Genomic DNA, 23,874 nt, shown 5'->3' on the forward strand with positions numbered 1-23,874 from the left:
ATCTAAACTTGATGCGTTCAATCTCACACAAATGATCAATGAACCTACCAGGTACAACCTCAAATCGGTATAAACACGGGCACCCTCATAGATGTCATCCTAACTAATTCGCCCTCCAAATACACCTCTGCTGTTTTCAATCAAGATCTCAGAGATCACTGCCTCATTGCCTGCATCCGTAATGGGTCTGCGGTCAAACGACCACCCCTCATCACTGTCAAATGCTCCCTAAAACACTTCAGCGAGCAGGCCTTTCTATTCGACCTGGCCCGGGTATCCTGCAAGGATTTTGACCTCTTCCTGCCAGTAGAGGATGCCTGGTTATTCTTTAAAAGTGCCTTCCTCACCATCTTAAATAAGCATGCCCCATTCAAAAGATTTAGAACCAGGAACAGATATAGCCCTTGGTTCTCTCCAGACCTGACTGCCCTTGACCAGCACAAAAACATCCTGTGGCGTTCTGCATTAGCATCGAATATCCCCCGTGATATGCAACTTTTCAGGAAGTTAGGAACAAATATACACAGACAGTTAGGAAAGCTAAGGCTAGCTTTTTCAAACAGAAATTTGCATTCTGTAGTACTAACTCAAAAAAGTTCTGGGACACTGTAAAGTCCATGGAGAATAAGAACACCTCCTCCCAGCTGCCCACTGCACTGAAGAAAGGAAACACTGTCACCACTGATAAATCCACCATAATTGAGAATTTCAAGAAGCATTTTTCTACGGCTGGCCATGCTTTCCACCTGGCTACTCCTACCCCGATCAACAGCCCTCCACCCCCCACAGCAACTCGCCCAAGCCCCCCCATTTCTCCTTCACCCAAATCCAGATAGCTGATGTTCTGAAAGAGCTGCAAAATGTGGACCCCTACAAATTAGCCGGGCTAGACAATCTGGACCCTCTCTTTCTAAGATTATCTGCCGAAATTGTTGCAACCCCTATTACTAGCCTGTTCAACCTCTCTTTCGTATTGCCTGAGATTCCCAAAGATTGGAAAGCTGCCGCGGTCATTCCCCTCTTCAAAGGGGGAGACCCTCTAGACCCAAACTGCTACAGACCTATATCAATCCTACCGTGCCTTTCTAAGGTCTTCGAAAACCAAGTTAACAAACAGATTACCGACCATTTCGAATCCCACCATACCTTCTCTGCTATGCAATCTGGTTTCAGAGCTGGTCATGGGAGCACCTCAGCCACGCTCAAGGTCCTAAACAATATCATAACCGCCATCGATAAGAGACATTACTGTGCAGCCGCATTCAACGACCTGGCTAAGGCTTTCGACTCTGTCAATCACCACATTCTTATCGGCAGACTCAACAGCCTTGGTTTCTCATATGATTGCCTCGCCTGGTTCACCAACTACTTCTCTGATAGAGTTCAGTGTGTCAAAAGGAAGGGCCTGTTATCCGGACCTCTGGCAGTCTCTATGGGGGTGCCACAGGGTTCAATTCTCAGGCCGACACTTTTCTCTGTATACATCAATGATGTCTCTCTTGCTGCTGTTGATTCTCTGATCCACCTCGACGTAGACGACACCATTCTGTATACCTCTGGCCATTCTTTGTACACTGTGTTAACTAACCTCCAGACGAGCTTCAATGCCATACAACTCTCCTTCCGTGTCCTCCAACTGCTTTTAAATGCAAGTAAAACTAAATGCATGCTCTTCAACCGATCGCTGCCCGCACCTGCCCGCTCATCCATCATCACTACTCTGGACGGTTCTGACTTAAAATATGTGGACAACTACAAATACCTAGGTGCATGGTTAGACTGTAAACTCTCCTTCCAGACTCACATTAAGCATCTCCAATCCAAAATTAAAGCTAGAATCGGCTTCCTATTTCGCAACAAAGCATTCTTCTCTCATGCTGCTAAACATACCATCGTAAAACTGACCATCCTACCGATCCTCGACTTCGGCGATGTAATTTACAAAATAGCCTCCAACACTCTACTCAACAAATTGTATGCAGTCTATCACAGTGCCATCCGTTTTGTCACCAAAGCCCCATATACTACCCACCATTGCGACCTGTACGCTCCCGTTGGCTGGCCCTCGCTTCATACTCGTCGCCAAACCCACTGGCTCCAGGTCATCTACAAGTCTCTGCTAGGTAAAGCCCCGCCTTATCTCAGCTCACTGGTCACCATAGCAGCACCCACCCATAGCACGCGCTCCAGCAGGTATATCTCACAGGTCACCCCCAAAGCCAATCCCCCCTTTAGCCGCCTTTCCTTCCAGTTCTCTGCCGCCAATGTGTCACGACTCCCGCTGAAGTCGGTCCCTCTCCTTGTTCGGGCGGCGTTCGGTGGTCGACGTCACTGGTCTGCTAGCCATCGCCGCTCCACCTTTCATTTTCCAGTTGTTTTGTCTTGTTTTCCCACACACCTGGTTTACATCCCTCATTACTCTATGTGTATATTATCCTCTGTTCCCCCCATGGGGGAATATAATATATTATATATAATAATATATTATGTGTATATTATCCTCTGTCCCCCCATGGGAGAATATAATATATTATATATAATCATATATTATGTGTATATTATCCTCTGTCCCCACATGGGGGAATATAATATATTATATATAATCATATATTATGTGTATATTATCCTCTGTCCCCCCCGTGTCTGTGTATGGTTTTGTTAATTCGTTATGTGTGTGACGCTACAGGCTGGTTTTGCGCCAGGTATTGTTAACCCGTGGTTTTGTTATTTTGTACCATGTGGTGTGTTTTTGTGCGCTATCGCTTTTTGTTGCATCCGGCTGTTTTCCTCTGCCTGATTGAAGTGTGCCTGTTCACTCATCTCTGCTCTCACTGTGACACAATGACTGGAACGAACTGCAAAAATCACTGAAGCTGGAGACTCATATCTCCCTCACTAGCTTTAAGCACCAGCTGTCAGAGCAGCTCACAGATCACTGCACCTGTACACAGCCCATCTGTACATAGCCCATCAAACTACCTCATCCCCATACTGTATTTATTTATCTTGCTCCTTTGCACCCCAGTATCTCTACTTGCACATTCATTTTCTGCACATCTACCATTCCAGTGTTTAATTGCTATATTATATTTACTTCGCCACCATGGCCTATTTATTGCCTTACCTCCCTTATCTTACCTCATTTGAACATACTGCATATAGACCTTTTCTACTGTATTATTGACTGTATGTTTAGTTTATTCCATGTGTAACTCTGTGTTGTTGTATGTGTCGAACTGCTTTGCTTTATCTTGGCCAAGTCGCAGTTGCAAATGAGAACTTGTTCTCAACTAGCCTACCTGGTTAAATAAAGATGAAATAAATCAAATAAAAATAAATGTTTGAACAAGCCCCAGCCCAGCTCTACTAGTCTCTGCTCTACTAGCCCCAGCTCTACTAGCCCCAGCTCTACTAGCCCCAGCTCTACTAGCCCCAGCTCTACTAGCCCCAGCCCAGCTCTACTAGTCTCTGCTCTACTAGCCCCAGCTCTACTAGCCCCAGCTCTACTAGCCCCAGCTCTACTAGCCCCAGCTCTACTAGCCCCAGCTCTACTAGCCCCAGCTCGACTAGCCCCAGCTCGACTAGCCCCAGCTCGACTAGCCCCAGCTCTACTAACCCCAGCTCTACTAGCCCCAGCTCTACTAGTCTCTGCTCTACTAGCCCCAGCTCTACTAGCCCCAGCTCTACTAGCCCCAGCTCTACTAGCCCCAACTCGACTAGCCCCAGCTCTACTAGCCCCAACTCGACTAGCCCCAGCTCTACTAACCCCAGCTCTACTAACCCCAGCTCTACTAGCCACAGCTCTACTAGCCACAGCTCTACTACCCCAACTCTACTAGCCCCAGCTCTACTAGTCTCAGCCCCAGCTCTACTAGTCTCAGCCCCAGCTCTACTAGCCCCAACTCTACTAGCCCCAGCTCTACTAGCCCCAACTCTACTAGCCCCAGTTCTACTAGCCCCAACTCTACTAGCCCCAACTCTACTAGCCCCAACTCTACTAGCCCCAGCTCTACTAGCCCCTGCTCTACTAGCCCCAACTCTACTAGCCCCAACTCTACTAGCCCCAGTTCTACTAGCCCCAGCTCTACTACCCCATCTCTACTAGCCCCAACTCTACTACCCCAACTCTACTAGCCCCAGCTCTACTAGCTCCAACTCTACTAGCCCCAGCTCTCCGAGCCCCAGCTATCCTAGCCCCAGTTCTGCTAGCCCTCTCTCTCTTTCTCTCTCTCTTTTTTTCTCTCTTGCTCTCATATACACACTCACACTAGCGTAAACACAGATTTGTTTTGTATTGTGTTTATTTTCACAAACAACACAGAACAGATCCCAGAATGCAGCTCAAACCAAACCAGTTCAACAAAACTAACTCCTGAACATGTTTAAACACAATTCAAATCATTACACATGGAACCTGAACCCCCCAAAGTAAATATTGCCCTCATATTAGATCCAGGTGAAACACATCAGACTATGAAAATAGAAATAGACACACAGGCATCAGGGAAAGGCCACCTGATGGGACGAAGAGAACACACACACACGCACACACACACACACACACACACACACACACACACACACACACACACACACACACAGAGAAACAGGAGTTACACAACATAATGAACAATCCGTCAAACAAAACAATGTACACAGGTGCACATCTGGGACACACAGACAAGTACAACACACAGACAAGTACAACACACACACAAGTACAACACAAGCACACACACAGACACTGGAGTATGGTACATGACGTCATACAAAGCATCGTGACAGCATGGTGAGTCACAGCACCCTCGATCTTTCATCCTTCACTGTCCTCCTCTTCTCTCTCTCCTCTAGGCTGGCTGCTCTCTGTGGAGGAGTGTGTGTGTGAGAGAGAGAGAGAGAGACAGAGAGAGAGACAGAGAGAGAGAGAGAGAGAGAGAGAGACAGAGAGAGACAGAGAGAGAGAGAGAGAGAGAGAGAGAGAGAGACAGAGAGAGAGAGACAGAGAGAGACAGAGAGAGAGAGAGACAGACAGAGAGAGAGAGAGAGACAGAGAGAGAGACACAGAGACAGAGACAGAGAGAGAGAGAGACAGAGAGAGACACAGAGAGAGAGAGAGAGAGAGAAATTCAAAAAAAGAGATGTTAAATTCTACAACCACCTAAAGGGAAGCGATTCCCAAACCTTCCATAACAAAGCCATCACCTACAGAGAAATTAACATGGAGAAGAGCCCCCTAAGCAAGCTGGTTCTGGGGCTCTGTTCACAAACACAAACAGACCCCACAGAGCCCCATGACAGCAACACAATTAGACCCAACCAAATCATGAGTAAACAAAAGATAATTACTTGACACATTGGAAAGAATTTATAAAAAAACATAGCAAACTAGAATGCTATTTGGCCCTGAACAGAGAGTACACAGTGGCAGAATACCTGACCACTGTGACTGACCTTTGCTGAACCTTGCTATTGAAAAAGGCCACCGAAGGCAGCCCTAGCTCTCAAGAGAAGACAGGCTATGTGCACACTGCCCACAAAATGAGGTGGAAACTGAGCTGCACTTCCTAACCTCCTGCCAAATGTATGACCATATTAGAGACACATATTTCCCTCAGATTACACAGACCAAAAATTATTCAAAAACAAATTCACTTTTGAAAAATTGGGTAAAATACCACATTGTGACATCACAGCCGCAACATTTGTTACTTGATGCCACAGGAAAAGGGCAATCAGTGAAAAACAAACACCATTGTAAATAGAACCTAGAATTATGTTGATTTATTTTCCCTTTTGTACTTTAACTATTTGCCCATCATTACAACACTGTATATAGACGTTTATTTAATATCTATTTCACTTGCTTTGGCAATGTAAACATATGTTTCCCATGCTAATAAAGCCCTTAAATTGAATTGAAAGACATTAAAGTTCAGCCCACTAGACGTCACTGTGGAGAAAACACACACACACACACCTCTCTCTCTCTCTCTATCACCATATATTTCCCCCCCTCTCTCTCTCGCTCTCTCTCTCGCTCTCCCTCTCTCTCTCTCTCACATGCACAACCCTCCCCCTCTCACATAGGGTCGTAGGTGGCATCTTTCTTGAGGAAGCGCATGGTGAAGAAGCCCCCGGCCTGGACACACAACACCAGGATGATGCCTCCAATGAAACTGGACAGGTCAAAGCTGGCCTGAGAGAACTCTGACGGCTCTGCAGGAGACCCATCTGACACAGGGAAGATGGAGAGATATGGTGAGAGGGGGGAGAGAGAAGGGAGGGAGAGATATGGTGAAAGGGGAAGAGAGAGAGAGGGGAGAGAGAAAGAGAGCAAGAGAGAGAGAGGGTGAGATATGGTATGTGTGTGTGTGTGAGAGAGAGAGAGATGGTGAGAGGGTGGAAGAGAGGGGGAGAGTTACGGTGAGAGGGTGGAAGAGAGAGAGAGATATGGTGAGAGGGTGGAAGAGAGAGAGAGAGTTACGGTGAGAGGGTGGAAGAGAGAGAGAGAGTTACGGTGAGAGGGTGGAAGAGAGAGAGAGAGATATGGTGAGAGGGTGGAAGAGAGAGAGAGGGAGAGACATGGTGAGAGGGTGGAAGAGAGAGAGAGAGATATGGTGAGAGGGTGGAAGAGAGAGGGAGAGAGAGAGAGAGAGATGGTGAGAGGGTGGAGAGAAAGAGGGAGGGAGAGTTATGGTGAGAGAGAGGGAGAGATATGGTGAGAGGGTGGAGAGAGAGAGAGGGAGGAGAGAGAGAGGGAGAGTTATGGTGAGAGAGAGAGGGAGAGTTATGGTGAGAGAGAGAGGGAGAGTTATGGTGAGAGAGAGGGAGAGTTATGGTGAGAGAGAGGAGAGGGGACAAGATAAAGAGTGAGAGAGAGGGAGAGGGGGACAAGATAAAGAGAAAGTGAGAGAGCGGGGGAGGGGGACAAGATAAAGAGAAAGTGAGAGAGCGGGGGAGGGGGGACAAGATAAAGAGAAAGTGAGAGAGAGGGGGAGAGATTCATAATAATAGAAAGATCAATAAGGGATGGAGGGAGGGAGGAATGTTGAGGTTGAACTCACCTGAGTCCCCTTTCCCTTCTGCCTCGATCTCTATGACTGAAAACACGTAACAAACGTTAGTGTAATCCAGCAAACAGTTAGATTACATTCTCTATGTTCTGGAAAGTGTGTGTGCGTGTGTGCGTGTGTGTGCGTGCGTGCGTGCGTGCGTGCGCGTGTGTGTGTTACTCACCTGTACACATGTCTGGGTCACTTGTCACATTACAGTTCTGATAATCATCCTGATTGGACACACATCCAGTATCATTGCCTATGAGAGAGAGTGAGGGTGTGAGTGTGTGTGTGTGTGTGTGTGTGTGTGTGTGTGTGTGTGTGTTGGTCCGATCCTGACACACTAAATAATTTAATCATCTGGTAAAGACCTGGAGAGTTTTCTTACCTGCAGCTAGGGATCTAATTTCTATTATGTGTGTGTGTGTGTGTGTTTGTGTGTTTGTGTGTGTGTGTGTGTTTGTGTGTGTGTTTGTGTGTTTTTGTGTGTGTGTGTGTGTTTGTGTTTGTTTGTGTGTTTGTGTTTGTGTGTGTGTTTGTGTGTGTGTGTATGTGTGTGTTTGTGTGTGTTTGTGTGTGTTTGTGTGTGTGTGTATGTGTTTGTGTGTGTTTGTGTGTTTGTGTGTGTGTGTATGTGTGTGTTTGTGTGTGTGTGTGTGTGTTTGTGTTTGTGTGTCCTTTGTGGGCTTCATCAGGTGAGGGCAGTATAAAAGTACAGAGAGACTTTTTTAGAGGATATGTTTTCACTAAAACCCTTAGAATAGAAGCTAAGACTTCCTCTTATGCGTATTTCATCTGTTATTTCTCACCGTTCACGCAGACCCTCCAGACACAGCCAGTCAGGTTGAGGGTGGAGTCTCCAACGCACAGGTCACATGACTCAGCCTGGGCGCAGTCTATTGGAGGAGACAATTGTCAATCAATCAGCCACGGTAGACTAACACACGCCCTCTCAGGGATGACCTCTGCTTTCAAGATCAAACCTCATACCAGGAGCATCATTGAAGATTACTTGAACTTTTGTCACAAAAACCCTTTAGGCCCAATTTTTTTTAAATCATTCAACAAACACAACCAATATTAGATGGGACACAGATAAAAGCCAAATCAAAATGCAGAAAAAAATGTGTTTAGCCCACTGAGCTAATCTTTATTTTATTTATTTTACCTTTATTTAACCAGGCAAGTCAGTTAAGAACAAATTCTTATTTTCAATGACGGCCTAGGAACAGTGGGTTAACTGCCTGTTCAGGGGCAGAACGACAGATTTGTACCTTGTCAGCTCAGGGGTTTGAACTTGCAACCTTCCGGTTACTAGTCCAACGCTCTAACCACTAGGCTACCCTGCCGCCCCCCTCTCTAGGCATGTTGGGGGCTACAGTCCCTCAGGTATGAGCATTGTCGACTAAACTACCAATGCTACATTTGCTGACACATTTAATGTACTTTCAGATGACAAGTCATGAAGAAGAGGAGGCAAGGGAAGGAGTCAAGAAAAGGAGGAAACAACTGTAAAAGGAAGTGTGGCCAAAAAGAAGAGAGGGGTCCAAGTTGAGTGTCAGAAAGTCCATAGGGTGACAGACCACAAACATATACGACACACGCCTACCTGAAGAGTCCGACTGACAGGAAGTGGCGCTCACCACTGCAAAGACCAGCAATGCTGCACAGAGGGCCTTTAGCTCTAACCGTCGCATCTTGACCACTACAGACCAGTACAAACCACAAAAACCAGTTCAGACCAGTACAGACCAGTAGAGACAACAGACTAGTCGGAGAAAAGCGAAAAAAGTTGCTTCAGTTCCTCAGGTGGCTCCTAGTAGACGTCAACAAGGATCAGAAAATTCTAACGTTCTTCAAGGTTCTGGAAGGTTCTAGAGAGTTCCAAAAGGTTCCAAATGTAAGATGTAGTACTTTTCAGTTGGTTGTATATTGCTTCTCCTCGCAGAGGCCTCAAACTCCACCAAAAAATAAGAGATGGGTGTCTAGCTTTAGGAAAGAGCGGATGAGGTCGGAGAAAAGAGGTGCCTGCATTTGGGACAGGGAGAGACACAGGTGTAATTCAAGCCCTATTCTACCTGGTTACCTAGCAACCGCCATCCGCTTTGCCCCCAACCTGAAACACACACCACTGAGACAGTGACACCTGTTTACCTCAGAGCACTGACACTCTGACACACACATGCACACACTTAAACATGCATTCAAGCGCGCACAAAGGTACACAAACAAACACACACACACACACACACAGACACACACACACACACACAAGCTGATTAACATTCCCGACACAGATACTACAGATACTGAACAGACAGACTAGGACACGTACAGTGTGTTTTGTCAAATGCATATTTATTTGTGGAAATGTATGTGCTGTCAATTCCTATCTTTGCATAGATTTTTCGAACTGTATAAAGAACATACTGATTGACACACACAGCACATTGCAATGAATAATGCTTTATGTCACCTTCACCTCATAAAACCCTCTCTACTACATACACACACCCTACACCCTCTCTACTACATACACACACCCTACACCCTCTCTACTACATACACACACCCTACACCCTCTCTACGACATACACACACCGAACACAACCCAGCCTGCTCTCCTCCTCCCTACACAACCCAGCCTGCTCTCCTCCTCCCTACACAACCCAGCCTGCTCTCCTCCTCCCTACACAACCCATCCTGCTCTCCTCCTCCCTACACAACCCAGCCTGCTCTCCTCCCTACACAACCCAGCCTGCTCTCCTCCTCCCTACACAACCCAGCCTGCTATCCTCCTCCCTACACAACCCAGCCTGCTATCCTCCTCCCTACACAACCCAGCCTGTTCTCCTCCTCCCTACACAACCCAGCCTGCTCTCCTCCTCCCTACACAACCCAGCCTGCTCTCCTCCTCCCTACACAACCCAGCCTGTTCTCCTCCTCCCTACACAACCCAGCCTGCTCTCCTCCTCCCTACACAACCCAGCCTGCTCTCCTCCTCTCTGCTTCTGCTCTACATCATCGCCCTCCTCTCACACAAAACACACATGGATTTGTGCTGCAGAGTCAAAGTGTGTGTGTGTGTGTGTGTGTTCGGGGGAAGGACAGTGTGTGTGTGTATGTGTTGAGGGGAAGGGCAGTGTGTGTGTGTGTGTGTGTGTTAGATAACCGAGGAAAATCCGCAGTCACGGCACCACGAGCTGGAGCTTCCTGTTAACAGCTCATAAACGCCACCTGAGGGCAGCCAGTCGGTAATGAATAGATACGTCTCTTCTCTACAGTATCTTACTGGTAAATACACTATAAAACAACAGTTACCTTCTTCTGTCTAAAAGCCCATCAGGTGTAACAGGGGTGGTTCAGTCTTCTTCTGTCTAAAAGCCCATCAGGTGTAACAGGGGTAGTGTAACAGGGGTAGTGTAACAGGGGTGGTTCAGTCTTCCTCTGTCTAAAAGCCCATCAGGTGTAACAGGGATAGTGTAACAGGGGTGGTGTAACAGGGGTAGTGTAACAGGGGTAGTGTAACAGGGGTGGTTCAGTCTTCTTCTGTCTAAAAGCCCATCAGGTGTAACAGGGGTAGTGTAACAGGGGTGGTTCAGTCTTCTTCTGTCTAAAAGCCCATCAGGTGTAACAGGGGTGGTGTAACAGGGGTAGTGTAACAGGGGTGGTGTAACAGGGGTAGTGTAACAGGGGTGGTTCAGTCTTCCTCTGTCTAAAAGCCCATCAGGTGTAACAGGGGTAGTGTAACAGGGGTAGTGTAACAGGGGTGGTTCAGTCTTCCTCTGTCTAAAAGCCCATCAGGTGTAACAGGGGTGGTGTAACAGGGGTGGTGTAACAGGGGTGGTGTAACAGGGGTAGTGTAACAGGGGTGGTGTAACAGGGGTAGTGTAACAGGGGTGGTGTAACAGGGGTGGTGTAACGGGGTAGTGTAACAGGGGTGGTGTAACAGGGGTGGTGTAACAGGGGTAGTGTAACAGGGGTAGTGTAACAGGGGTGGTGTAACAGGGGTGGTGTAACAGGGGTGGTGTAACAGGGGTGGTGTAACAGGGGTAGTGTAACAGGGGTGGTGTAACAGGGGTGGTGTAACAGGGGTAGTGTAACAGGGGTGGTGTAACAGGGGTGGTGTAACAGGGGTAGTGTAACAGGGGTGGTGTAACAGGGTGGTGTAACAGGGGTGGTGTAACAGGGGTAGTGTAACAGGGGGGTGGTGTAACAGGGGTGGTGTAACAGGGGTAGTGTAACAGGGGTAGTGTAACAGGGGTAGTGTAACAGGGGTGGTGTAACAGGGGTGGTGTAACAGGGGTGGTGTAACAGGGGTAGTGTAACAGGGGTGGTGTAACAGGGGTGGTGTAACAGGGGTGGTGTAACAGGGTGGTGTAACAGGGGTGGTGTAACAGGGTAGTGTAACAGGGGGGTGTAACAGGGGTGGTGTAACAGGGGTGGTGTAACAGGGGTGGTGTAACAGGGGTGGTGTAACAGGGGTAGTGTAACAGGGGTAGTGTTACAGGGGTGGTGTAACAGGGGTGGTGTAACAGGGGTAGTGTAACAGGGGTGGTGTAACAGGGGTGGTGTAACAGGGGTAGTGTAACAGGGGTAGTGTAACAGGGGTGGTGTAACAGGGGTGGTGTAACAGGGGTGGTGTAACAGGGGTAGTGTAACAGGGGTGGTGTAACAGGGGTGGTGTAACAGGGGTGGTTCAGCGAACCACATTCACTGGATTTTTAGATTAATCTTGCCAGAAACCTGAATACTTGTGTTAGCTCCCCTAGTTGTTGCCTAGGCTTTAGCTCAGTGGGTTAGGTCTACTGTGATTTAGCACTTCATCCAATTATTGTTTTGTCCAAATGAATAAATAAAAACAAAGAGGGAGATGAATGAGGCAGCGTTTACTGCCTTTAACTAATTCTCTCTCTCTCCCTCTAACAGTTTTTCCCGGTAATGTGTAAATGACATAATGCTTTGTGAGGTATCGATCTTTTCTCTCCCAAAGAGAACCGGAAGTCAGTTTCCTTATATGGTTCTATGGCAACAACAGGACGAAGGTCTCCCTCTATGCGTAGTGCCGTGGCCTGTGCGTAACCACGGAGATACATTGCAGCAACCACTGCAGCCCACGCAAGCTGTGTTTTATTACCCGGGGAAACAGAGAATCCTCTCTACTACCTTCAGAAACTACTCAGACACCTTTGACTTTTTACACATTGTGTTACATTACAGCCTTATTCTAAAATGGATTCAAATAAAACAATTTCCTCTGTAATCTATACACAATACCCCATAATGACAAAGCAAAAACAGGTTTATAGACATAAAAAAAACAACTGAAATATGACAATTACATGACATCACTGCCAAAGATGCCTCAACAATAGCACTGAGTAAAGGGTTTGAATACTATTTCAGTTTAAAAAAATGTATACATTAACAAAAATTTCTAAAACCCTGTTTTCACTTTGTCATTATGGGGTATTGAGTGTAGATTGATCAGGGGAAAAAAGCAATTTAATCCATTTTAGAATAAGGCTGTAAAATGTGGAAAAAGTCAAGGGGTCTGTATATCTGTATATCATCCAGGACCGTGTTTCACCAATGTGTCGATCATTAATCTATCATCTGATATCCTACATCCTTAACCGATCAATAATCTATCATCTGATATCCTACATCCTTAACCGATCAATAATCTATCATCTGATATCCTACATCCTTAACCGATCAATAATCTATCATCTGATATCCTACATCCTTAACCGATCAATAATCTATCATCTGATATCCTACATCCTTAACCTATCAATAATCTATCATCTGATATCCTACATCCTTAACCGATCAATAATCTATCATCTGATATCCTACATCCTTAACCGATCAATAATCTATCATCTGATATCCTACATCCTGATATCCTAACCGATCAATAATCTATCATCTGATATCCTACATCCTTAACCTATCAATAATCTATCATCTGATATCCTACATCCTTAACCGATCAATAATCTATCATCTGATATCCTACATCCTTAACCAATCAATAATCTATCATCTGATATCCTACATCCTTAACCGATCAATAATCTATCATCTGATATCCTACATCCTTAACCAATCAATAATCTATCATCTGATATCCTACATCCTTAACCGATCAATAATCTATCATCTGATATCCTACATCCTTAACCAATCAGCTGATCATGATTTAAAATAGATAAATGACCTATTATTCTAATAGTAATAATAAATATTATACATTATACATTACTGATTTCATATCTTTCAAAAACCCTGGACATTGTAGGACTATATATATATATATATATATATATGCTAGCCTACTCACTTTTTTATCAAATAATAATGCATGATTCATCCGAGACAAACGGTGCTTAGCCAGTGACTCAGCTTGAGATTGAAGGGTCTATGTAGCCAGTGACTCAGCTTGAGATTGAAGGGTCTATGTAGCCAGTGACTCAGCTTGAGATTGAAGGGTCTATGTAGCCAGTGACTCAGCTTGAGATTGAAGGGTCTATGTAGCCAGTGACTCAGCTTGAGATTGAAGGGTCTATGTAGCCAGTGACTCAGCTTGAGATTGAAGGGTCTATGTAGCCAGTGACTCAGCTTGAGATTGAAGGGTCTATGTAGCCAGTGACTCAGCTTGAGATTGAAGGGTCTATGTAGCCAGTGACTCAGCTTGAGATTGAAGGGTCTATGTAGCCAGTGACTCAGCTTGAGATTGAAGGGTCTGTGTAGCCAGTGACTCAGCTTGAGATTGAAGGGTCTATGTAGCCAGTGACTCAGCTTGAGATTGAAGGGTCTATGTAGCCAGTGACTCAGCTTGGGACTGAAGGGTCTATGTAGCCAGTGACTCAGCTTGAGATTGAAGGGTCTATGTAGCCAGTGACTCAGCTTGGGACTGAAGGGTCTATGTAGCTAGTGACTCAGCTTGGGACTGAAGGGTCTATGTAGCCAGTGACTCAGCTTGGGACTGAAGGGTCTATGTAGCCAGTGACTCACCTTGGGACTGAAGGGTCTATGTAGCCTATTCATGCACCTTTTGCTTACTGAATGACATAAACACTTCAATTACACGTATGAGCTCCAATGTATTCGTATTGTATTATTTAATACCCACATAAAAACAATCAAACTATTGATTAAAACCATTTCTAGCATATAGCTGCGTTTCAGCACCTTGGACAGCTCCCCAAGGCGTAAGCCCTCTCTCCAAACCTAATTCATTCACATTGATCAGAATCTCTACTGTGGTGTGTGTGTGTGTGTGTATGTCGGAAAAAGTCTGCCGGGAATTATTTACGGGAAAGGTGCACACGAGGCAAGCCGCAGTGGGAGGGGCAGGAAGCTGTCGCATTTTTCTGAATGAAATTCCTCTACAGGAGTCCCCTATCACACCCCCCCGTCTCTCCTAGCACCTCATTGGCTGAAGCCCACCAACACTGACGTCAGTCAGACCTTCCTAGTGAAGGACCCTGCGTGCATCAGATCCAGCCAGTCATTCTGGCGTTCGCACCACCCGGAGAAACTGAGAATATGTTATTACTCTGATGGGGACAGTCAGACAAGCCTTTTCTGAGATATAACCAACCATCGATATACCGATACACCGAGACACAAGGACAGCATCACGGCATCACTGTCTCCTGAATACACTGTGAACAGAGCTGATTTGGAAGAATCGTGATCAAGGTATTTTTATCAATAGAAGGTAAGATATTTTGCAGTGTCTGTCTGTCTGTCTGTCTGTCTGTCTGTCTGTATGTGGTATGTAATGAGTAGATTTTGTAAACGTCAAATGATTTATCAGAGCCAGAGCATATTGACATGGTGTTTCAAGATGCTGGAAATCTGTTACAAAACACTCCCCACTGTACTATAGGAGAAGAGTGGAGAGGAGACACGAGAAGGGCTGCAGTCTTCTCCCCCTTCTCCCTGGAGTGTGCACTCCTTCACTCCCCCTCATGGATTAAAAAGCATTGGATGGACGTAGGCTAGACAGGGATTTTTCACCATATGTCTTACATTGCTTTCTATACCTTGTAAATCAATGAGGGGGGGGGGTGAACATTTCAGAGAGAAGAGTAGAGATCAGGCAATGGAATGGAATGGTCCCATAGAAATGGAATGAAATGGTCCCATAGCAATGGAATGGAATGGTCCCATAGCAATGGAATGGAATGGTCCCATAGAAATGGAATGGAATGGTCCCATAGAAATGGAATGGTCCCATAGCAATGGAATGGAATGGTCCCATAGCAATGGAATGGTCCCATAGCAATGGAATGGTCCCATAGCAATGGAATGGAATGGTCCCATAGAAATGGAATGGAATGGTCCCATATAAATGGAATGAAATGGTCCCAGAGCAATGCAATGGTCCCATAGCAATGGAATGGAATGGTCCCAGAGCAATGGAATGGAATGGTCCCATAGAAATGGAATGGAATGGTCCCAGAGCAATGCAATGGAATGGTCCCAGAGCAATGGAATGGAATGGTCCCATAGAAATGGAATGGTCCCAGAGCAATGTGAGGAGCACGCTGAGTCTCTCCTTTGAGAGAGCAGTTTGAGTTGGACCAGTAGTTCAAGTGCCCTTCCTCCTGTGTCATAAAGGCCCGGACCTATTGTGGCCGAAGACCCAGGAGAGGAAGCCACTGTAGACTATTGAGATGCAGCCCCAGCTCAGGGTTACTCACATGCAGGGAAGACAGAAGGAGAGGAAGAGCTGCTACTATTAGTACAGTAACAACGTGTATTAACATTTCTGTATCCTCTCTCTCTCTATCTGTCTGTCTCTCTTTCTCTCTCTCTCTCTGTCTCTCTCTGTCTCTCTCCTCTCTCTCTCTCTTAGGTGTGGTGTGTTTGACCCATAATGACCCAAAATGACTCTGACGTCTGGTTCGAGGAGTCTTCAGGTTCAGGGATGTCTTCACCTCTTTCCCTGCTGGACCAATCAGATCCCACGGCCGTGCCTGAGGCCTCTCCTCTCAGCCTATGGGGAGTGGCACTGTGCGTATCGGGAACTCTCATCGTGTCCGAAAACGCCATCGTAGTGGCTGCCATCTTGGCTACGCCTTCTCTCCGCGCTCCTGTCTTCCTACTCCTCGCAAGCCTGGCATTAGCCGACCTGCTGGCGGGCGTGGCCTTGATCCTCCACTTCCTCTTCCTGTTTTGTGTGGAGCCCACGGATTGGTCGGAGCTGATGACGTCAGGGTTGCTGGCGACATCACTGACGGCCTCCCTCCTCAGCCTGATGGGTGTGGCCCTGGATCGTTACCTGTCTCTAAGCCAAGCCCTCACCTACGGCTCCCGCCACTCGCGCCGCTGTGCCGCTGGTCTTCTGGCACTCGTCTGGCTGGGGTCTTGTCTGATTGGCTCGGGGCCGGTGCTGGGGTGGCACTGCCTCAATGACATCACATCCTGTTCCGTTGCGCGACCCCTGACCCGGACATACCTGTCGTTGCTCTGCGGCAGCTTCCTTCTGGTCGTCATGGTCACGCTGCAGCTGTACACCGGGATCTGCCGTGTCGCAAGGAGGCACGCCCACGCCATCGCCACGCAGAGACACTTCCTGCCTGACGACCAATCGTATGCCAGCAAGCACGGGGGCCGGGGTAAGGGACTCTCTCGGCTGTTGTTAGTCCTCGGAGTGTTCGTCAGCTGTTGGACGCCCTTCGCCCTCTACGGTTTGCTGGGCGACGCATCTAGCTCGCCCCTGTATACGTACGCTACGCTAGTGCCGGCGGCGGGGAACTCTCTGCTCAACCCTCTGCTGTATAGCCTGAGGAACAGAGACATACGACTGGTGCTACTGCATGCCTGCTGTCCTCACAGACACAACACACACAGGCCTGTTGATGTGTAGGATGGGGACACACACACACAGCTACATTGACTGCCCCATATACGTGAAAAATCAATAGAGAACATCATCATCACTTGCACTTCAGATAAGAAGCAATGAGAATGTACTGTTCCAGAAGACAGCCATCTTGGAATCAGCTGGAATCAAATGTGACGTACTGTATCATCTTAACATGTGCCTCATCCTCACCTAACATGTAGACCATCCAGTCTGATGCAATCACAGAGGTCCAACGTAATTCATCTGGATCCAACATACATGCTTTAGGAGCACGGGAAAGTGGGTCTATACAATGATACTATTATAAGATATTATATTATAAGCCTTTGGATGGTTTGTTGGGACTATATACTATGCTGCTGTCGGTGAACTCCAGAACACTTAGAAAGGGCACTGTCAAAGGCACTGTGACTATCTCTGAAAAGGTTTCAGTTTGCACAATGTTGTTTTTTTATCAAATGTACAAATGTTGTCTTTTTCTACTTCAAAATAAAAGCAAATTTATTTTGTATGCAAAAACTGAAGTAGGGTTTCCCTCATTTTACTCGCACACACACACGCACTCAACTGACTTAAAGGTCCAGTGCAGCCATTTTTATCTCAATATCAAATCATTTCTGGGTAACAATTAAGTACCTTCATCAGCAACGAGTGAGTTTCAATACACAATTAAGTACCTTCATCAGCAACGAGTGGGTTTCAATACACAATTAAGTACCTTCATCAGCAACGAGTGGGTTTGAAATGCGGGGAAGCTCATTTTCGACATATAAATTCACCTTTATAATAAAGCACCATTGTATTTTCAGACCGATGTAATATAACCTGCCATTTTTAATGTGATGAGTAGATCGGATAGTCTTAATTTAAGCTAATGTAACTGTTTGCGTGGCTCAACGTATATAGCGTAGAACCTGGGCGTTAGGCTATATCAGATACGATTCTTCTTTATTTTATGAATATATTTGGCGTAGTGGTCTAAGGCTCTGCATCTCAGTGCAAGAGGTGTCGCTACAATCCCTGGTTGGAATCCAGGCCATGATTGGGAGTCCCAGCGTCGTCTGGGTTTAGCCGGTATAGGCCTTCATTGTAAATAAGAATTTATTCTTAAAGGACTTGCCCAGTTAAAGAAAAGAGGCAATTCTACGACAAATGACAGCGTACCCTGTTGACGGCGTACCCTGATGACGGCGTACCCTGATGACAGCGTACCCTGATGACGGCGTACCCTGTTGACGGCGTACCCTGATGACGGCGTACCCTGATGACGGCGTACCCTGATGACGGCGTACCCTGATGACGGCGTACCCTGATGACGGCGTACCCTGTTGACATTGACAAACAGATCAATAAAGACAACTTCGTCCAGACACTATTAGAATATAAACTTCAGGAAATGATTGTCCAAAAACAAACTTTTAAGTGGCTGTAGGTAGGTTTCCACCCAAATGGTAATGATACCAAAGCTGTCATCAAGGCAAAGGGTGGCTACTTTGAAGAATCTCAAATATATTTGAATTTGTTGAACATTTTTTGGGTTACTACATGATTCCATATGTGTTATTTCATAGTTTATGTATTTGTTTTTATTCTACAATGTAGAAAATAGTTTTAAAGAAAAACCCTGGAATGAGTAGAACTTTTGACTGGTACTGTATATTAAACAGGAACATCTAAATATTCTGCACTGGGCCTTGAAGCACTTGAAGAATGTCCTACATCGCACTCAGTTCGTGCCAAGTTTCCACGTCACTCTTATTTCTGCCTGGACTCCTCTACTCCAGATGTTTCTGGGTCTCCCTGTTTCTTTCTGCCTGGACTCCTCTACTCCAGATGTTTCTGGGTCTGTTTCTTTCTGCCTGGACTCCTCTACTCCAGATGTTTCTGGGTCTCCCTCTGTTTCTTTCCGCTGGGGGTTCCATTTCAGGCACGTGATGCTGAAGGACAATTCTGAAAGGGTGTGTCCAATCCAACTCCACGTTCCTCTTTAGGAGGATCTCGAACATCTGGACTGAGAAAGAAAAACACATGGACAAAAACTGGACAGGAACTCACTGACACACAAACACTGTACTTCATCTTTATTATTCTGATAATCCTCACGGATAAAGTCGAGACAGACGGGACAAGCGGAAACATGTGGTTGGATAATAACATGTTCAGGTCTGATTGTGGCTTTACACTTTGGATTTAAAACAAACAGAAGGCACTTAAAACAGAAGACGATCAAGTTGTCTCAGACACAGATCTAAGATCAGTTACACATCATCCAATCCTATGGGGATGGGAACGAAAACAAACCTGACCCTAGATCAGTGTCCAAAGGTAACTTCATCCTCCTCGCACATAAACATGAAAAAGCAAAGGCACTTAAGGAGGGGCGGGACTAGGGCAAGAGAGGGATCACTTATTGGGCAGAGCATGTTTTGACTGACAGGGGGACATGGTTTTATTGAGCCAGAGCTGAATCAAAACATTTCAGAATGTTTAGAAAAGGGGGACATTCAGCTGAACCGATTTATAGATAAATACATTATATTTCTACCCCCCCCCCCCACCTGTTAATGAGTCCCTCCGTCACCTAGGTAACCATTCCCATGCCAACAATAGAGCGAAAGACAGGGGGAAAAAAACAAAAACTGCAATAAGAAAAACAACTTTTGGTGTGTCTTCTTTAGCACATCTATAACTATCATAAAGTAAAATATGATTCTTAACACAGTTCATCAGTTATACCATTATGGGACTGTTCGTCTGTATGTAAAGGATCAATATCTATACGGTATACTATGTTATCTGTGAGTATGATTCTCATTACCACACACACACACACACACTTTGGCCATGTGCCCTTCAGAAATAATTGGGTTTTTGATATTTGGACCGTTCTCCATACTGAAGTCATCGGCTATCAGTTAAGTTCAACAAAAAACATACAGGGAATGACTGGCACACGGGGGGAATGTGACTGGCACACGGGGGGAATGTGACTGGCACACGGGGAATGTGACTGGCACACGGGGGAATGTGACTGGCACTTGCACGGGGGGAATGTGACTGGCACACGGGGGAATGTGACTGGCACACGGGGGAATGTGACTGGCACACTGGGGGGAATGTGACTGGCACACGGGGGGATGACTGGCACACGGGGGGGATGGCACACGGGGGAATGTGGGGAATGTGACTGGCACACGGGGGGAATGTGACTGGCACACGGGGGGGAATGTGACTGGCACACGGGGGGGAATGTGACTGGCACACGGGGGGAAATGTGACTGGCACACGGGGGGGAATGTGACTGGCACACGGGGGGAATGTGACTGGCACACGGGGGGGAATGTGACTGGCACACGGGGGGGAATGTGACTGGCTTAGACAGAAGTGTGGAAGAGGACACACTTGTCTTTGGCCCTCTACTCCTCAGATCATTGGTTATAAAGAAGTAATGGCAAAAGAACATGATGCATTCTCTCTTGAGGAGGACTGAGGAAGACCACGATGGTGGTGGTGGTGAAGGAGGCCTCACTCGGACCAATCGTCATCGTCCAACTCCGAGGAGTCATCTTCGCTGTCGCTGCACTCCACAGCAATACGGCGAGACAAGATGGCCGCTACGTCGTTGCCATAGTTATCCTTCTTCTCCTGCTCTTTCTGTTCCTCCACTTTACGAAGGTTAAAACCTGCAAGAGAGAGCGGGGGGGTTTAGGGTGTGTTTATGTGTACTGGTATCTATCTATCTATCTATGTGTGTGTGTGTGTGTCGTACCTTGCCGGATAGCTGACAGCAAGTCATTGTGAGCGTCAGCGGGGGCTTCTGGCTGAACCTGGGTGGGCTTGAGAGGAGCCCCAATGGAGAAGGAGGGTGGGGAGGCCAGAAGAGGGGGAGGAGGGCCTGGAGGAGGCGGGGGAGGAGGAGGAGGAGGTGCGCCACCACCCTGGGGGAGAGAGGGGTGAGGAGGTGGAGAGATGGTGGTCTGGGAGAGAGGAGAAGTTGGGGCAGGGGAGGAGGGATAGGCAGAGGAGAAGAGAGGAGGGGAGCAGGGGGAGGAGTCAAATCCAGAGGGGGAGGGGGAGGGATCCCAAGCCAGAGGGGAGGGGGAGGTGGGGCAGGGGGAGGAGCCAGGTTGGGCCGGGAGCCACTGGAAGCAGAAGAGGTCATGGGAGGGGCTGGAGGAGGGTGTGTGGGGCTCAGAACGCTGGTGCGCTTCTGGGATGGTGCTCCGTACTGTCCGTCATACCTGCCAATGAGAACGCACGGGATGGATTAGGAACAGGGCACGGGATGGATTAGGAACAGGGCACGGGGTGGATTAGGAACAGGGCACGGGGTGGATTAGGAACAGGGCACGGGGTGGATTAGGAACAGGGCACGGGGTGGATTAGGAACAGGGCACGGGGTGGATTAGGAACAGGGCACGGGGTGGATTAGGAACAGGGCACGGGGTGGATTAGGAACAGGGCACGGGGTGGATTAAGAACAGGGCACGGGGTGGATTAAGAACAGGGCACGGGATGGATTAAGAACAGGGCACGGGATGGATTAGGAACAGGGCACGGGGTGGATTAGGAACAGGGCACTGGGTGGATTAGGAACAGGGCACGGGGTGGATTAAGAACAGGGCACGGGGTGGATTAAGAACAGGGCACGGGGTGGATTAGGAACAGGGCACGGGGTGGATTAGGAACAGGGCACGGGATGGATTAGGAACAGGGCACGGGGTTGATTAGGAACAGGGCACGGGGTGGATTAGGAACAGGGCACGGGGTGGATTAAGAACAGGGCACGGGGTGGATTAAGAACAGAGCACGGGGTGGATTAAGAACAGGGCACGGGGTGGATTAAGAACAGGGCACGGGGTGGATTAAGAACAGGGCACGGGGTGGATTAGGAACAGGGCACGGGGTGGATTAAGAACAGGGCACGGGATGGATTAGGAACAGGGCACGGGATGGATTAGGAACAGGGCACGGGATGGATTAGGAACAGGGCACGGGATGGATTAGGAACAGGGCACGGGATGGATTAGGAACAGGGCACGGGATGGATTAGGAACAGGGCACGGGATGGATTAGGAACAGGGCACGGGATGGATTAGGAACAGGATGGATTAGGAACAGGGCACGGGGTTCTCCAAAATGCTCTGTATCCAAACAATTCTGACCACTTGAGATGAAGGGTGTTGACTGGCGAGTAGACGCTAATGTTAGCCATGCTAAATTAGCATAAAATGTGTAAAAACTACAGTATTTGGTCAATTATGAAGTGCAAACACTGTTCCCCTCCATTCTCTACTTACGTCATGTCTGGGGGTGGTGGGGGCAGGAAGTCATCGGGAGCGGGTAGAGGGAGGGGGGAGCCGGGATCGAAGGCGTACGACCCTGTACTCTGGTCTAAACCATCAGGGGAATAACAGCCTTCTCCTGAACCAATACTGCCATTCAGACCCTCAAGAGATTCTCTAAAACACCAAGACACATGGGTGCACAGACAAAACAATAAACACAACAACAAAAAAAAAAGAGTATTTTTGATCAATGACAAGACACCACAATTAAACTGTTTAAAACCATTCTATAGGACAACCCTCTCCCCTACAGACTCAGAACCTGTTCTCACCACCTTCCGGAGACACCTGAAACCCCACCTCTTTCAGGAATACCTAGGATAGGATAAAGTAATCCTTCTCACCCCCCCCCTTAAAAGATTTAGATGCACTATTGTAAAGTGGCTGTTCCACTGGATGTCTTAAGGTGAATGCACCAATTTGTAAGTCGCTCTGGATAAGAGCGTCTGCTAAATGACTTAAATGTAAATGTAAATGTAACCTCCCTCCTTCATATTCTCTCTCTCTCCTTCTCCACTTCATATAGCCTCTCTCTCCCTGTTCTCATTCCCTCTCTCCCTGTTCTCATTCCCTCTCTCCCTGTTCTCATTCCCTCTCTCCCTGTTCTCATTCCCTCTCTCCCTGTTCTCATTCCCTCTCTCCCTGTTCGCATTCCCTCTCTCCCTGTTCTCATTCCCTCTCTCCCTGTTCTCATTCCCTCTCTCCCTGTTCTCATTCCCCCTCTCCCTGTTCTCATTCCCCCTCTCCCTGTTCTCATTCCCCTCTCCCTGTTCTCATTCCCCCTCTCCCTGTTCTCATTCCCTCTCCCTGTTCTCATTCCCTCTCTCCCTGTTCTCATTCCTCTCTCCCTGTTCTCATTCCCTCTCCCTGTTCTCATTCCCTCTCCCTGTTCTCATTCCCTCTCCCTGTTCTCATTCCCTCTCTCCCTGTTCTCATTCCCTCTCTCCCTGTTCGCATTCTCTCTCTCCCTGTTCGCATTCTCTCTCTCCCTGTTCGCATTCTCTCTCTCCCTGTTCGCATTCTCTCTCTCCCTGTTCGCATTCTCTCTCTCCCTGTTCGCATTCTCTCTCCCTGTTCTCATTCTCTCTCCATCTCTCACCCCATGTCATTCTTGGGTACCACAAACTCTTCCCCCATCTTGCGTCGTTCCCACTCATCCTTTCTGGTCTTGATCTTTCTGGGATTCAGAGTCCGCATATTTTGATTGTCCTTCTTCTCCTTCTACTCAGACAGAGAGAGAAAGAGAAAGAGAGAGAGAGAGAGAGAGAGGGGGGAGAAAGAGAGAGAGGGGAAAAGAGTAAAAAAGAAACAGAAAAGAGTGTTTAACTAAGCTAAGTACATTTCAATACTGTGTTTAAAGAAGTACATTTCCCAAAAGGCCAAAAACAAACTACTGTCAAATTGAAGTGTGTGTGTGTGTGTGTTACCCTGTGTTTGCGTCTCTCCTTCATGATGTCCTTGGTGTCCTGCAGCATCTTCTCCTTCCACAGCTCAAAGAAGTAAGACGGGTCGGTGTAGAACTTCAGAGCATCCTTCCCATCGTCCCTAATCATGACAACAGGCCAAATCAGTGTGTGTGTGT

General features: G+C 47.2%; 3 protein-coding genes across 3 annotated transcripts in view; 1 reads left to right on the top strand and 2 right to left on the bottom strand.

Moving 5' to 3' along the window:
• Positions 1-4,450: 4,450 nt before the first annotated feature.
• Positions 4,451-9,122, bottom strand: LOC115123050 (CD164 sialomucin-like 2 protein). The gene is made up of 6 exons (XM_029652341.2): positions 8,665-9,122; positions 7,865-7,951; positions 7,237-7,314; positions 7,065-7,100; positions 6,084-6,231; positions 4,451-4,863 (listed from the first exon to the last, which is right to left on the bottom strand). The coding sequence occupies exons 1-6, from the start codon at positions 8,750-8,752 to the stop codon at positions 4,848-4,850; spliced, it is 453 nt and encodes a 150-aa protein (XP_029508201.1). The 5' UTR covers positions 8,753-9,122; the 3' UTR covers positions 4,451-4,847.
• A 6,439-nt stretch (positions 9,123-15,561) lies between these two features.
• LOC115123049 (G-protein coupled receptor 3-like) lies at positions 15,562-17,463 on the top strand. The gene has a single exon (XM_029652340.2). It carries the CDS (start codon positions 15,952-15,954, stop codon positions 16,942-16,944), a length of 993 nt encoding a protein of 330 aa, XP_029508200.1. The 5' UTR covers positions 15,562-15,951; the 3' UTR covers positions 16,945-17,463.
• Positions 17,464-20,122: 2,659 nt separating this feature from the next.
• Positions 20,123-23,874, bottom strand: part of LOC115123051 (actin-binding protein WASF2-like) — a 37,313-nt gene continuing 33,561 nt past the window's right edge. Inside the window, 6 exon segments of the mRNA XM_065020186.1 lie at positions 20,123-20,627; positions 20,714-20,908; positions 20,911-21,185; positions 22,245-22,406; positions 23,392-23,513; positions 23,720-23,837. Of these exon segments, the coding sequence (XP_064876258.1) occupies positions 20,470-20,627; positions 20,714-20,908; positions 20,911-21,185; positions 22,245-22,406; positions 23,392-23,513; positions 23,720-23,837 (1,030 nt within the window). The 3' untranslated portion in view covers positions 20,123-20,469.

This window comes from Oncorhynchus nerka, linkage group LG7 (genome assembly GCF_034236695.1).
Source record: "Oncorhynchus nerka isolate Pitt River linkage group LG7, Oner_Uvic_2.0, whole genome shotgun sequence".
NCBI lineage: Eukaryota > Metazoa > Chordata > Actinopteri > Salmoniformes > Salmonidae > Oncorhynchus > Oncorhynchus nerka.

Bases quoted from the DNA above. Each gene is read 5' to 3' on its own strand.
- LOC115123049 (XM_029652340.2), top strand. From the start codon at position 15,952: ATGACCCAAAATGACTCTGACGTCTGGTTCGAGGAGTCTTCAGGTTCA.
- LOC115123050 (XM_029652341.2), bottom strand. From the start codon at position 8,752: ATGCGACGGTTAGAGCTAAAGGCCCTCTGTGCAGCATTGCTGGTCTTT. The intron at 7,952-8,664 runs GTAGGCGTGTGT...CTCCTCCAATAG, and splicing joins CTGTCAGTCGGACTCTTCAG to ACTGCGCCCAGGCTGAGTCA. The intron at 6,232-7,064 runs GTGAGTTCAACC...TCCCTGTGTCAG, and splicing joins AGAAGGGAAAGGGGACTCAG to ATGGGTCTCCTGCAGAGCCG.